Source organism: Salvelinus namaycush, chromosome 19 (assembly GCF_016432855.1).
Source record: "Salvelinus namaycush isolate Seneca chromosome 19, SaNama_1.0, whole genome shotgun sequence".
Taxonomy (NCBI): domain Eukaryota; kingdom Metazoa; phylum Chordata; class Actinopteri; order Salmoniformes; family Salmonidae; genus Salvelinus; species Salvelinus namaycush.
In genome coordinates this window covers 36,762,781-36,778,119 of record NC_052325.1, presented here as the reverse complement: position 1 = coordinate 36,778,119, position 15,339 = coordinate 36,762,781, and the positions used below count along the sequence as shown (strand labels likewise).

Sequence of the window (15,339 nt, the reverse complement as noted above, 5' to 3'; positions counted from 1 at the left end):
ATGTAATAGCCCTATAGATTTGTGGAACTGATAGCTTTAAGGAAATGGGCAAAGTACCTCTCTGACAGTAGTCTACATCCTATGAGGCATATTTACAATAATAAAGCGAGACCTGACCTTGGAAATGTCATTGTCACTCCACACATACTGGCTAGTCCATCCAGGACTGACACACATCCATCGCCAGTGTGTGTAGTTGGGAGGGTTATTGCTCATAGTCTGGCTAACTCCTAACTCGAAGTCCTCCTGTCACAGCTCTCCCATGCTGTGAGTCGCACCACTGTCGACCAGGCTATATTGCTCAGGGAGCTAGGAAAAATTACACTTTGTGTATTAAAATCTTAGTATACATTAGACTGTGAGTTTCCAACCATTTATTATAGTCAAATAAATTCTCCCAAATCCTCAATTGTAATTGTGTGGTACCATCGACTCCAGTACACTAGATGGCGTGTTATGAATAGTTTACAATGAAGTTGAGAAGTCATGTGATTAGAATAAGCTGTGCGGGATAAACAAATGAAAGCATGGAAACGATTCAAGAGGTAAAATGTTTGTTCACTATTGATACAAGTATCGGATAGGTTACCTGGTTAAGTTTAAATGACTCACTAACTCGAATTACTTTGCAGGACAGCATGACAATACCTTTTGGGGCAAAACATCTAGTTGCTGTGTTGAGTATCCCAGCCAATGCCAGTGATGTGCAGACTGCTGTTATCCTGACGCACGGGGCTGGTGGGGACATGAACTTCAAGCATTTGGTTTCGCTTGCTCATGCACTTTCATCGAATGGCCTGCTATGTCTTCGCTTCACATGTAAAGGTTTAAACCTGGTTTACAGAGTGAAGGCTTACCATGCCGTTTGGGTAAGAATTATTTTCGAAATACAGATTTGTGTATGTTTCGTTCCATAGACGTGAAGAAAGAATACCAAGTCATAAAAAGCCTTGCCTTTAGTTGGCTATGAAGATCTACTCTAGTTAATTCACTGAACGCAAGTGTGCCATTTATGAAAATATTCTATTTGATTTTGCAGGAATACTTGAAAAATCTTGAGAAATTCACAATAAGAAACATATTTCTTGGTGGTAAGCAATCAAAACTATTTTATAACCTCAATTAAATCTAATTGGCCTTATGTATTTCCCAGTGATAATGAGCCATGCTTGGGGTTTATGCTTACATAACAAACCAATGCAATTGCATCATTCTGAAAGATCCTTGCTCAATGTTTATCTGCACATAGCTCTCTACTGTATCTCCAACCCCTTGCACAGACAGTGGCCCTCCTCACCGGGGTCCTTATTAGCTTATATACCAATGATTTACAAACTCAGCAAAACAAGAAACGTCCTCTCACTGTCAACTGCGTTTATTTTCAGCAAACTTAACATTCATAAATATTTGTATGAACATAAGATTCAACAACTAAGACAAACTGAACAAGTTCCACAGACATGTGACTATCAGAAATTTAATAATGTGTCCCTGAACAAAGGGGGGGTCAAAATCAAAAGTAACAGTCAGTATCTGGTGTGGCCACCAGCTGCATTAAGTACTGCAGTGCATCTCCTACTCATGGACTGGACCAGATTAGCCAGTTCTTGCTGTGAGATGTTACCCCACTCTTCCACCAAGGTACCTGCAAGTTCCCGGACATTTCTGGGGGGAATGGCCCTAGCCCTTACCCTCCGATCCAACAGGTCCCAGATGTGCTTGACGGGATTGCGATCCGGGCTCTTCGCTGGCCATGGCAGAACACTGACATTCCTGTCTTGCAGGAAATCACACGCAATCACACACAGAACGACCAGTATGGCTGGTGGCATTGTCATGCTGGAGGGTCGTGTCAGGATGAGCCTGCAGGAAGGGTACCACATGAGGGAGGAGGATGTCTTCCCTGTAACACACAGCGTTGAGATTGCCTGCAATGACAACAAGCTCAGTCTGAACAAGCATGGGAAACAGTGTTTAAACCCTTTACAATGAAGATCTGTGAAGTTATTTAGATTTTTTACGAATTATCTTTGAAAGATAGGGTCCTGAAAAAGGGACGTTTCTTTTTTTGCTGAGTTTATATACACTAGATCACTCATTGGCCAATACATAGCATCTGCAATCCAGGTATATATTCATTATTATAAACTGGGTGGTTTGAGACCTGAAATCGGTTTGGCTTAAGGCCATGGTATATTTAAGCAATAAGGCCTGAGGAGGTGTGGTATATGGCCAATTTACCACAGCTAAACGCTGTTCTTAGGGACGATGCATCGCAGAGTGCCTGGACACAGCCCTTAGCCGTGGTATATTGGCCATATATTACAAACCCCCAATGTGCCTTATTGCTATTATAAACTGGTTACCAATGTAATTAAAGCTGTAAAAATAAGTTTTGTCATACCTGTGGTATACGGTCTGATATACCATGGCTGTTAGCCAATCAGCATTCAGGGCTCGAACCACCCAGTTTATAAGACCGTATACCACGGGTATGACAAAACATTTAGTCTTACTGCTCTACTTACATTGGTAACCAGTTTATAATAGCAATAAGTTTCCTCAGGGTTTGTGATAAATGACCAATATACCACGGCTAAGGGCTGTGTCCAGGCACTCTGCGTTGTGCTTAAGAACAGCTCTTAGCCGTGGTATATTGGCTATATCACACCTCGGGCCTTATTGCTTAATTGTTCTATACCCGCAGTCATAAATCACGCCCATTTCTAAAATGTATCTTATTAAATTTGTATTTTAAACCTAACCTTAACCACACTGCTAACCTTATGCCTAACTGTATATTTATTTTCCAAAAAGCACTTTTTTTGTAGCCAATTTTGACTTTGTGGCTGTGGAAGCTACTGAAAACCCCTCACCAGGGACCTATTCTGACTATTGGTGGTTACTGGGGCCATGAGTATTGAGCATTGTTAATTGATCCATAAACTAGTTCTTCTTAAGCAATCACTTCCAAGACAGATATAATATTCACTGTGTACTTACTCACTGTGTACCCTCCACTTCAGGCCGTTCTATGGGGTCTCGTGCTGCCTCTGCCCTGGCCAGGCAGCTCAGTGGTGGGTCAGAGGATGCATTGCAGGGACTGGTCTGTCTGTCCTTTCCCCTACACCCTCCAGGACTGACACACACCCATCGACAGCGGAGTGAGGACCTCAGGGCGCTGCCCAAGAAGGTGCCTGTACTGTTTCTGTCTGGTACTGCAGACAACATGTGTGAGAAGGTGAGAATGGTGATGGGTGTCTTTTGGTCAATGCATAAACATCAGCAGATCGGAGGAATGTGATCATTCACAGAAACCATTAAAGTTTGCACATGCACATCTCTATTTTTGATGATGCATGTGTTTCACTTCAAACTGATTACACAAACTGATTCTCCCTTGTAATGAAACTGTTCACGTTTGCACATGCATCTCGCTTTTGATTGTGTATGTTATTTTATTATTTCAAACTGATGGGCTGGAAGAAACATTATTTTCTGGTTCCAATTTTGTTTTGCACGGATTCTTTTTCCTTTGTCCAGATCCTTCTAGATGATGTGTTAAAGGAGATGAAGTCTCCAGCGACTGTTCACTGGATTGAAGGAGGTAGCCATGGGCTTACAGTGAAGGGAAGGGCTGAGGAGTCTGTGCTGGATGAAGTCAACTCGCATGTCGTATCGTGGATTTTGGAACATACTTGAACCTTCCTGACTCTTTCAATGTTCAAGTAGTTTTTTTTTTAGCTCCACACATTCTGTATAATTTTGTCATTTGGTTTGATGAATTCATGTGTTTATGTTGGTGTATTTATGATGTGGATTAAATCTATACTTTTGTAATACCAGAGATAGTATTTCGTTTATTTTGGTTAAGGTATTTACATAGATTGGCAATAAATAATAGCCTGCTGGTTTCTTCTCTTAAACAGCAGTGTGCCGAGGTGCAATTGTACCTTTAAAGCCTGGCGATGACGTTAATATTTCCTTGATTCTAATTGGGTAGCTTTCACTTCCTTGGTTTGAGATGAAATGGACGTGAGCATGGCTGAAGAACCGTGGAATAAAGTAAACATTCCCTTTCCAAGTGCGGTTTCAACTGTCCATATACCATTCGGCCTCTCAACAGGTATGTAGTTTATCACATTTCTGCATAAACTTTTTGGAGCGTCCTTTCGCTGTGTAATAATAGCCACATTAGCTCACGGAAACTAGCCCCGCTGCAGACTACAGCAAGCTACGGTACACACGTGGGGAGTGTTCTGACTGATGCCAGAGAAAATTGCTCTTGCTCTGTACAAGTTAGGCTAACTAGATGAACGTTATTTACATCACAATTGTGCGGTGTTTTTTTTACTGCTTATTTCATGCGTGTGCTGTGTATTGTATCATTGTATCTAGGTACATACGTAAAACGTGTCCTGGTGGAAAATGAGAAAGTGCTCAAGTTGCTTGGCAGTCAAGTCCTGCAGACTGAGATCCGTGTCCTGTACGAGCTTCTCTATGTTCTCAATAACAGCCTCAGGCAACACAAGACTTTCAGGATTCTCAAACAGGTGAGGATCAAGAAAAAGGCCTGCATTACCTGACCATTTGCTGTTATTTTTACCAACTAAGTTGTAGCCTATTATGATTATAGTTATTAACAATATTACCTATTCAGACCATTATTACTAGGCTACTGTTCCAGCTGATAGGCTTTATTAGGTAACATTATGTAATGTTAAGCATAGCACAGAGAATTTTCAATGAGATCAGATTTGAAATAGACAAGATTGTGGTGTGCACATTGTTGGATTACTTCAGGGTGAAAAAATATATTTAATTTAATAATGGAGCATTTTCTAAATTCAATCAAACCCCCTGCAACTAAACGTGGACGTTTAGACTTGTGTTGACTTCCAAGTTGGGAATTGAGTATCACCAATTGAAGAGTAACTTCCATGAAAACCATATTTGAGTTTTTGATTTGAGTTACAGTGAAACAAGTCAATTCTGGTTTTATAACAGTTTGTTGCAGAAGTGATATATTTTGGTCTTTTAGTAGTAAAATCTAGCCTTTTTTTAACCTAGCGGTTCAGCTCTACCATTGAAATAGTGATGTATAGGCCTCGATGTCATCTCGAGGGAGGGGTTCGGTATGAAATACACTCTTCTAGATGTGCTGGGTGGTACCACCTCAAGGGAGGGGTTCGATATGAAATACACTCTCTTCTAGATGTGCTGGGTGGTACCACCTCAAGGGAGGGGTTCGATATGAAATACACTCCCTTCCAGATGTGCTGAGTGGTACCACCTCAAGGGAGGGGTTTGGTATGAAATACACTCTTCTAGATGTGCTGGGTGGTACCACCTCAAGGGAGGGGTTCGGTATGAAATACACTCTTCTAGATGTGCTGGGTGGTACCACCTCAAGGGAGGGGTTCGATATGAAATACACTCTCTTCTAGATGTGCTGGGTGGTACCACCTCAAGGGAGGGGTTCGATATGAAATACACTCTCTTCTAGATGTGCTGGGTGGTACCACCTCAAGGGAGGGGTTCGATATGAAATACACTCTCTTCTAGATGTGCTGAGTGGTACCACCTCAAGGGAGGGGTTCGATATGAAATACACTCTCTTCTAGATGTGCTGGGTGGTACCACCTCAAGGGAGGGGTTCGATATGAAATACACTCCCTTCCAGATGTGCTGAGTGGTACCACCTCAAGGGAGGGGTTTGGTATGAAATACACTCTTCTAGATGTGCTGGGTGGTACCACCTCAAGGGAGGGGTTCGATATGAAATACACTCCCTTCCAGATGTGCTGAGTGGTACCACCTCAAGGGAGGGGTTCGATATGAAATACACTCTCTTCTAGATGTGCTGAGTGGTACCACCTCAAGGGAGGGGTTCGATATGAAATACACTCCCTTCCAGATGTGCTGAGTGGTACCACCTCGAGGGAGGGGTTCGGTATGAAATACACTCCCTTCCAGATGTGCTGAGTGGTACCACCTCAAGGGAGGGGTTCGATATGAAATACACTCTCTTCTAGATGTGCTGAGTGGTACCACCTCAAGGGAGGGGTTCGATATGAAATACACTCTCTTCTAGATGTGCTGGGTGGTACCACCTCAAGGGAGGGGTTCGGTATGAAATACACTCCCTTCCAGATGTGCTGAGTGGTACCACCTCGAGGCTAGCTATAAAAGCTGGTGACAGAATGCCTTATTTGACAATGGTCTTGACTAGACTACTGGCATTACACAGACTTCAAAAGGCAGTAAGGCACATTTCCGCATCTGACCAAATTTAACGTTTTTGCTTATCGTTTCATACACATCTATATTGCTTTTAAGAAGAAAGAAAACGTGTAGGCAATGTGGATTATACCTTTTATATTTGTAGCTCTATCCATTGTAACTAGTAGATGTTTACTTGTATTTCTTTTCCTTCAACCGTTATGACTGATTGGTGGCGCGGTCTGCTAAAACAGTTGGCTCATAGTTCAATGGTTGTAAGTTCTAATCCCACATGGGGCATATAAATCCTTTATTTACAATATTCATACCGTGCCCACACACTTCTAATTCTGAGAAGTAAACGCATAGGCCTTCGCTCTGGTAGTAGTTGCTACCAGCCCTCACAGTCTCAGGTCAGAATTAAACATCCATGTTTCTCAAACATCACATTTCAAAGTCTTTTAAGGTTAAATTTAGGCATTAACTCCAAATTCTCAAGGTTAGGCATTAAGGTAAATGTTAAGGTTTGGGATAGGCTTAAAACAAGAATATCAAAATCAACGTTATGTTGCTGGATTTGAACTTGCAACCTTTGGAATCGGTGGCAGATGCTTACACCCATCCACCATCCCCGTACACAACACCCTAGCAAAACCGAAACCTCAGTGTTGCCCCTAGTGGCTGGTTTCCACTTCATCTCCTGATGTCCTCAGACATGGATGGACTTTGAATACTGCCTTGTATCACGAGTACCAAAGACATCTTAAATCAGTTTTGTTTGATATTTTTCTGCCATGCGTAATATGCGGTGCACTATGTAACGTATTAGGCACAATGTTTATTAAACCCACCTCCATGCTGTGTAAGGGCTATTTGACCAAGAAGAAGAGTGATGGATTGCTGCTTCAGATGACCTGGCCTCCACAATCACCCGACCTCAACCCAATTGAGATGGTTTGGGATGTGTTGGACCGCAGAGTGAAGGAAAAGCAGCCAACAAGTGCTCAGCATATGTGGGAAGTCCTTCAAGACTGTTGGAAAAGCATTCCAGGTGAAGCTGGTTGAGAGAATGCCAAGAGTGTGCAAAGCTGTCATCAAGGCAAAGGGTGGCTACTTTGAAGAATCTCAAATCTCAAATATATTCTGATTTGTTTACTACATGATTCAATATGTGTTATTTCATAGTATAATGGGCATGGCAACCCTACCCCCAGGGCAAAATGAGTTTGACACCCCTGATGTAGAGGGTTATTGACTGAGTTTTGAAAACCCCTGCAGGTTGAGCAATGCATAAACCGGTTGAAGGAAATGAAGCTGGATGCTGCTCTTCTGGACCTGAAGGAGCTATGTCCAAAGAAAGTGCAAAGGTACTAACTAGCTAGAATTCCTCTGCATTTAGCTATTAGCAAATTGTTTTGTGCCAGGGAATTTACATGCCCTTGTTGCACTACTTAGCTGCATCTAATCACGCAGACACAGCACACTATCGGGCATCAAGATCCATATAACTTGTTTTTGGGTCTATGTTTATTTGATAGCCAATACACCGTAGACTAGCTGTGTCATCTTGATGTGTGTATATCTGTGTTTGCAGCCAGCTGGCTATGGAGACAGGTCAGTGTGATGTCCCCAGTCAGCCCATGCTGGAATGGCTTGGTCTCAAAGTGTTGGGAGCTGCCAGACTGATGACATGTCTGCTCAATCACTGCACCAGAGCCTTCATGTATCCTTCTCTCTCTCCTCTGGGAGACTTCAGCTGTTATCTGTCTGTGTCCTTGTTTTTTTTTTTACCTCTCTTTTTTGCCTAAGTGTCTTTTTTCTTTTTTTTGAAAGGTGCTCTAAATCCAGTGTATGATTATTACTATATAAATGACTGTTGCTGGCGTTCCAGGTCATCTTTTTTGCAGTTGCATATTGTTAGTCTCTCAACGCCTGGAGAAGTGTTTAACTTGTCAGGAACCACAGTAATACCTACTCAGCCATCAACATGTCTTAAGGCATCTTGAGACATATCCAGAGATGACTTAAGACCAATATGAATGAAGACGTCTCGAGACAAAAGTGATGACGGGGTATGTCACATGACAATCTTCTGTAATGAGCAGCATGACTGCAACAACAAAAAAAGACCACCTGGAACGCAACAATGTTCTCAGTGTAGACATGCATACATGAGCATGGTGTGTATGATTGCCTTGACCAATCTCCTCTCCAGACTAGCGGGGAAGCACCTCCAATCAAAGGAATTCATTATGTTGAACGTGGTGCTCACCAGCATGCTTAGCCGACTGTGGTGAGTCCTATGGCTCTTTCAGGGTCATGTCTGACGTACTGCTTTTCACTCAAACCTGTCCCTTCTTACTAGCGCTGACTTACTATGACTTTGATATGTGGTTGTCTCATCTAGCTATCTTAAGACAAATGTAAGTGACTCTGTAAGTGGAAGTGACTCTGGTTAGGGGTGCTGTATCTTTCTGCTCCTTAGGGTGTTTTTCCGGGGCATCCTGGGTAGCCTGGCCCCTCTCTATCAGCACCTCCTGGAGCTCCTGAAGGAGGTGTCCCAGGCTCAGGCTATGGCCTTCCTCATAGACTTCACCCTGCCTGCAGGGATGGCAGAGTTCCTCGGGCCCTCTGACTCTTCCTTATTGAAGATGCAGCATTCCCGGGCCCCTAAGGGCCTTGGAGGGATAGGAGCCTCCAGGTCCTCTGTGCTCAACAGACTGTTCAGAGAGGAGGGAGAGGAGAGTAGGAAGCAGGCTCTGGGTGGTCCCTCCAATAGGAAGAGCAGCAAAGTGGATCTGGGAACTGCAGTCTTACTCCAGAGAACTGGTGATACAGGTTAGTGTCATCGGCCTCTGCATTCTTTGCTTTTTGGGGTTTCCGGCTGGGTATTTATAAAGCACTTTGTGACAGCTGCTGATGTAAAAAGGACTTTATAAAATACATTTGATAGATTGATAAAAAAAATTTGTAGCTCTCCTGGCATAGCCTATGTTCTGTTGTTTATGTTTGAACATATAATATAACAGTCATATCATTTCCTTATAACAGGTGCCATCTCTGGATTTGATATGAAGCACTTGCTGAAACGAACCCATGGTGGTATCACAGAGGTATGTGTGGTTGTTTTTATGTCAGAATATTATACAGATTACACCTTTTAGTCCACTACTTTTCATTTGAGTTAGTTATTTGATGAGTGTTACTTATACTAGATTGTCATTTGAACTCTGCAGGTGTCAACAGAACAAGAGCAGCCTTCATTACTGGATGCTGCTGTGATTGGTCAGAAGAGGAAGTTTCTGAAGCAACTGAAAACAGCCACCACTTTCAGCAACATGGCCACCCACCTGGAGGAAGTGATGCGATGGTGTGAATGCAGGAAGCTGCGTCAGGAGAAGGGGCGTCTGACGTTCCTGAACCTGAAGTGCCAGAGGATGAAACGCCTGGAATCAGAGGGCTGCAGGTACAGGAACTCTGTTTTAACTGGGCTTTTAATAATATGGTCTATCGCATCTATCAGACTATCACAATGGGACATCTTTGCACACCGTGTCCAAACTAAAACTTCCAGTCATATTAATGATGGGGAACCTATGTGTTGTTTGTTCTTGGTCTCCCCAGTGTACAAGGGAAACTAACGCGCTACAAACGGGAGGTTTGCTGGGCCCTGTCACTCAGAGGGGCGGTACCCAGGACCTGTCAGTCGCTGAAGACACTGTGGAGGAGGGCTCACCCTAAAATTTGCTTTCAGCCATTCAGGACTGCATTTGAACCAATCACAAGTGCATTCTGTGTCAACAGAAAACGGTCACTAAGACAAAAGAGAAACAGGAGTATTTTACCAGGCACACCGGGGGATGTGGCCACGATGACTGATGACCAGTCCCTTAGCAATGAGCTTAGCAACCAAAGTAGAGACACTCCAGCTCAGAAATCCTTGGATCTGAACGAGACTAACATTGATGACATTTTTGCCTTCATAGGTTTCTAAGACTCCAAAACCCTGGCCTATGGGATAAAAGGGGTTCTCAAGCTTTCCACACAAGGTTTTCTTGGTTGCATGTGTTTCATCTCTGACATCAAGTTACAATTGCACTGATGTTTTCTAGACCTACATCAGTCGCTTGCCTTAAGTTTTTCTTAAAGTAGCCTATTATTAAAATGTTTTAGAAACGTGGTATTAAACCTATGCAAACCCATACAGTCTGTGTGCAGTATTCACTTTTTTATCGAATTATATTTGGCATTTACAGGAAAACTGCTAATACATTACCTACAAATAAATGTAAACTTTTCTTTAAGACAAATCATAAACAGAAAATGGCATGTTTCCAACATTTCAGCTAGATTCCCTTTTTTCAAGGGCATAAATAATAATCAAATAATACATTAAAACTGGGTTCCTTCCAATTCACATATATTGCCTAGAATTCACCCGATTGGATGGAAAGGGGGTGTGATAAACCATATACTCTACAGGCCAAAATGCAAGGTAAACAATCAGCAGGGATACCTAGTCAGTTATTCAACTGAAATGTGCCCTCCGCAGTTAACCCAACCACTGAATCAGGGAGGTGCGGGGGGCTGCCTTATTCGACATCATCGGCACCCAGGGAGCAGTTGTTGGGGGTAGAACGGCAGATTTTTCCACCTTGCCTGCTCAGGGATTTGAACCAGCGCCCTTTCGGTAACTGGCCCAATGCTCTTAACACCTGCCTCAATTAGAAACCTCCGTACAAACCTCTCTTGATTTATGTTGAAATGAAAATAACTGCTTCATTGTATGAACATTAATGTATTGTCACTCACAGCAGATGGACAGGTTGTTCTCAACTTGATATACTGTCAAACAGAAAGGGATCAAAACCACAGAGTTCTGAGAGCCTATTTCAGTTGCTCTTAGCAACAATGATGCATATGTGTATTGGAAAAACTGGTTAAAAGTCCTCAATATATCTGCCAACCTTATATCAGCATTAACACAAGGTCCTACATTAACCTCTGCACAGAATGCCTGGTGCTGATGGGGGTCCTGGTGCCAGTCCAGATAGGTCCTGGTCTTCACCAGGCCAGCCAGCCTGTGGTGGGCAGACAGGCTGGTGATTTTCTCCAGGAAGATCAGGAGAAGGATGTCCCTTTGCTCCACCTGAATCTCCAGGGAACACCAGTTACTGCGCAGGTAGTGGCGACTGACCAGGCAGAGGGTGTGGTGGCTCCGGTAGAGGCTCTGTGATGTTCTCCACAATGTCCTTCCCCATCTGGAAGTCTACAGTCGTGGCCAAAAGTTTTGAGAATGACACAAATATTAATTTCCACAAAGTTTGCTGCTTCAGTGTCTTGATATTTTTGTCAGATGTTACTATGGAATACTGAAGTATAATTACAAGCATTTCATAAGTGTCAAAGGCTTTTATTGACAATTACATGAAGTTGATGCAAAGAGTCAATATTTGCAGTGTTGACCCTTCTTTTTCAAGACCTCTGCAATCTGCCCTGGCATGCTGTCAATTAACTTCTGGGCCACATCCTGACTGATGGCAGCCCATTCTTGCATAATCAATACTTGGAGTTTGTCAGAATTTGTAGATTCTTGTTTGTCCACCCGCCTCTTGAGGATTGGCCACAAGTTCTCAATGGGATTAAGGTCTGGGGAGTTTCCTGGCCATGGACCCAAAATATCGATGTTTTGTTCCCCGAGCCACTTAGTTATCACTTTTGCCTTATGGCAAGGTGCTCCATCATGCTGGAAAAGGCATTGTTAGTCAATAAACTGTTCCTGGATGGTTGGGAGAAGTTGCTCTCGGAGGATGTGTTCGTACCATTCTTTATTCATGGCTGTGTTCTTAGGCACAATTGTGAGTGAGCCCACTCCCTTGGCTGAGAAGCAACCCCACACATGAATGGTCTCATGGTCTCATACTGTTGACATGACACAGGACTGATGGTAGCGCTCACCTTGTCTTCTCCGGACAAGCTTTTTTCCGGATTCCCCAAACAATCGGAAAGAGGATTCATCAGAGAAAATGACTTTACTCCAGTCCTCAGCAGTCCAATCCCTGTACCTTTTGCAGAATATCAGTCTGTCCCTGATGTTTTTCCTGGAGAGAAGTGGCTTCTTTGCTGCCCTTCTTGACACCAGGCCATCCTCCAAAGGTCTTCGCCTCACTGTGCGTGCAGATGCACTCACACCTGCCTGCTGCCATTCCTGAGCAAGCTCTGTACTGGTGGTGCCCCGATCCCGCAGCTGAATCAACTTTAGGAGACGGTCCTGGCGCTTGCTGGACTTTCTTGGGTGCCCTGAAGCCTTCTTCACAACAATTGAACCGCTCTCCTTGAAGTTCTTGATGATCCGATAAATGGTTGATTTAGGTGCAATCTTACTGGCAGCAATATCCTTGCCTGTGAAGCCCTTTTTGTGCAAAGCAATGATGACGGCACGTGTTTCCTTGCAGTTAATAATGATTGACAGAGGAAGAACAATGATTCCAAGCACCACCCTCCTTTTGAAGCTTCCAGTCTGTTATTCGAACTCAATCAGCATGTCAGAGTGATCTCCAGCCTTGTCCTCGTCAACACTCATACCTGTGTTAACGAGAGAATCACTGACATGATGTCAGCTGGTCCTTTTGTGGCAGGGCTGAAATGCAGTGGAAATGATTTTTGGGGATTCAGTTCATTTGCATGGCAAAGAGGGACTTTGCAATTAATTGCAATTCATCTGATCACTTCATAACATTCTGGAGTATATGCAAATTGCCATCATACAAACTGAGGCAGCAGACTTTGTGAAAATTAATATTTGTGTCATTCTCAAAACTTTTGGCCACGACTGTACTGTGTAGACAGAAGCACAGGGAAGGAGGACCCCTTTGTTCCAGGTTGGGCAGAAGCTCCTCCACCACCTAGTGCTCGTCCTTCCCGCTGTAGGAGACAAATGCGTCATAGTGGTAGTGCCCACTGGTGTTGGATAGCATGGCCAACAGCCAGCGGTGATGTGGTAGAAGGGGAGGAGCTAGAGGCCAGCCAGGTTATGGATGAAAACCACCAGCATGAAGAACAGGACTCCCAGGGTAGTCGCAGCAACACAAAGCCCACCTCTGTTGTGCAGTTGGCTTCTGTGTACTTGACAAAGTTAGGTTTGTCTAACAAGCATATCAAGTCTTCCAAAGCTTAATTATGATCATGATTTAAGCATGATCACTTCAACCTGCCTGTACCCCTTTGCCCGAGCAATGAGCCAAGCATTGTCACAACTGCAAAACATTTGTAGTGTATTAAATGAAGGCTAGAGAGAGGTTCAGTAAAGCTAGAATATATTATAAATGTTATCGATATGCAAATACGATGTTTTCAAAGATATAAAGTATTTTGTTAAACTTCCCTCGAGTCAATCCTGCAGTTTGAAAGTTTCAGAACATTCAGTTTGGTCAGGTTGTGAAAAATGTAGGCAGTACGCTGTATTGAAAGATCTATCTGTATTTAGTCAGTTTTTAGGGGAATCAGCTGCTTGATGTTAAATCAACCACTTTTAGCTGAAAGCTTAGACCTGTACTCAAGTGTTTCCAATGATCTGAAGTACTTTCCCATGAATTCAGATCCACAAAGGAATTCTTCAGCGTTAAGGATAAATGACAGACTCAAAGAAAGGTCTGTCACAGTCCTCAAATGACACGGTCTGGCCTTTGAGCTGGAGACTCAGATTGTGTTTGGACGTGACATTACTGCCAATTATCAACTGCATTGGCCTCATACCCGAACTAATGTACAGATGAGTCCGCTGCCTCAGAATGTCGCCAAATATGAGTGTCAGATTCAGCTTGAACACAGGTTCTGTAGGTGGAAAGTTCAAGTCCCCCAGAGACACATGAGGTGTGTGAAAGACATTGCCTCAATAGTGTGAATCAGTGGATTGTCCCTCAGGTCTAACCATGCCAAACTATGTAAACCAGTAAACATGTTTGCATGCATCTGTCCATCTTATTTTGTGTAATGTCTAAGAGCTCCAGATTTGTCATATGTGCTGAGAGGAGGACATTGTACCGTCTAGCCATACTCCCAAGTACTTGTATGAGGTGACTACCTCAAGCTCTAAACCCTCAGAGGTAGTAATCACACCTGTGGGGAGAGGGGCATTCTTCTTACCAAACCACATGACCTTTGTTTTGGAGTTGTTCAGAACAAGGTTAAGGGTAGAGAAAGCTTGTTGGACACTTTGATGTAGAGCATTTAACATAAAATCCGGGGAGGGGCCAGCTGAGTATACGACTGTATCATCTGCATATAAATGGATGAGCGAGCTTCCTACTGCCTGAGCTATGTTGTTGATGTAGATTAAGAGTGTGGGGCCTAGGATTGAGCCTTGGGTTATTCCCTTGGTGACAGGCAGTGGCTGAGACAGCAGATTTTCTGACTTTATGCACTGCACTTTTTGAGAGAGGTAGTTAGCAAACCAGGCCAAAGACCCCTCAGAGACACCAATACTCCTTAGCCGGCCCACATGAATGGAATTGTCTACCGTATCAAAAGCTTTGGCCAAGTCAATAACAAATAACAATAGAGGCACAATATTGCTTATAATCAAGGGAAATGGTGACATCATTGAAGACCTTTAAGGTTGCAGTGACACATCCATAACCTGAGCGGAAACCAGATGTTTTCCATGGCATACCTCAGTTACAAAGTGTTTCCATTACTGAACCCTGTGTAGATGATTTGTCCGAGATACTATGCAGAGTAATGAATATAAAGTCACTTACAGAGCTATATGTAGAGGCACCAGCGATACAATCGCTAAACCAATCAAACTGTTCGATCTTAAAACACCAACGAAAGCATGACCTCTGTTTTGAATAACCTAACAATCATTAAGTTATCATTGAGTTATCAAATAACACATATAGAAGAAGGTGCACTGTCTTGTCTCCAGAACCTGACAACTTTTGAACTAGGGCTCAGCCAGGAAATACTATTGCGCCTTCCCCTATCTGGCACTAAGAAAATACAGTCCTTGAGTTTATCTAGTAATGAAATAGATTCTGAGAATATCTGTAATATAGTGTTTTTGCTTTCAATCAAGGAAATCAGTTTGGAATATACCACTATAAGCAGCTTCTC

At 43.1% G+C, this 15,339-nt stretch overlaps 2 protein-coding genes and 1 pseudogene across 2 annotated transcripts; 2 read left to right on the top strand and 1 right to left on the bottom strand.

Annotated features, from left to right (window-relative positions):
- The first annotated feature begins 481 nt into the window (after positions 1 to 481).
- On the top strand, positions 482 to 3,845 carry tex30 (testis expressed 30). Its single transcript, XM_039014919.1, has 5 exons — positions 482 to 545; positions 633 to 869; positions 1,040 to 1,091; positions 3,027 to 3,241; positions 3,544 to 3,845. The coding sequence occupies exons 1-5, from the start codon at positions 528 to 530 to the stop codon at positions 3,700 to 3,702; spliced, it is 681 nt and encodes a 226-aa protein (XP_038870847.1). The 5' UTR covers positions 482 to 527; the 3' UTR covers positions 3,703 to 3,845.
- A 91-nt stretch (positions 3,846 to 3,936) lies between these two features.
- On the top strand, positions 3,937 to 10,418 carry nepro (nucleolus and neural progenitor protein). The gene is made up of 9 exons (XM_039014918.1): positions 3,937 to 4,126; positions 4,399 to 4,553; positions 7,501 to 7,589; positions 7,817 to 7,945; positions 8,438 to 8,515; positions 8,708 to 9,060; positions 9,274 to 9,335; positions 9,459 to 9,688; positions 9,847 to 10,418. The coding sequence occupies exons 1-9, from the start codon at positions 4,030 to 4,032 to the stop codon at positions 10,214 to 10,216; spliced, it is 1,563 nt and encodes a 520-aa protein (XP_038870846.1). The 5' UTR covers positions 3,937 to 4,029; the 3' UTR covers positions 10,217 to 10,418.
- Positions 10,419 to 13,405: 2,987 nt separating this feature from the next.
- LOC120064004 lies at positions 13,406 to 14,193 on the bottom strand (annotated as a pseudogene).
- Positions 14,194 to 15,339: the final 1,146 nt, after the last annotated feature.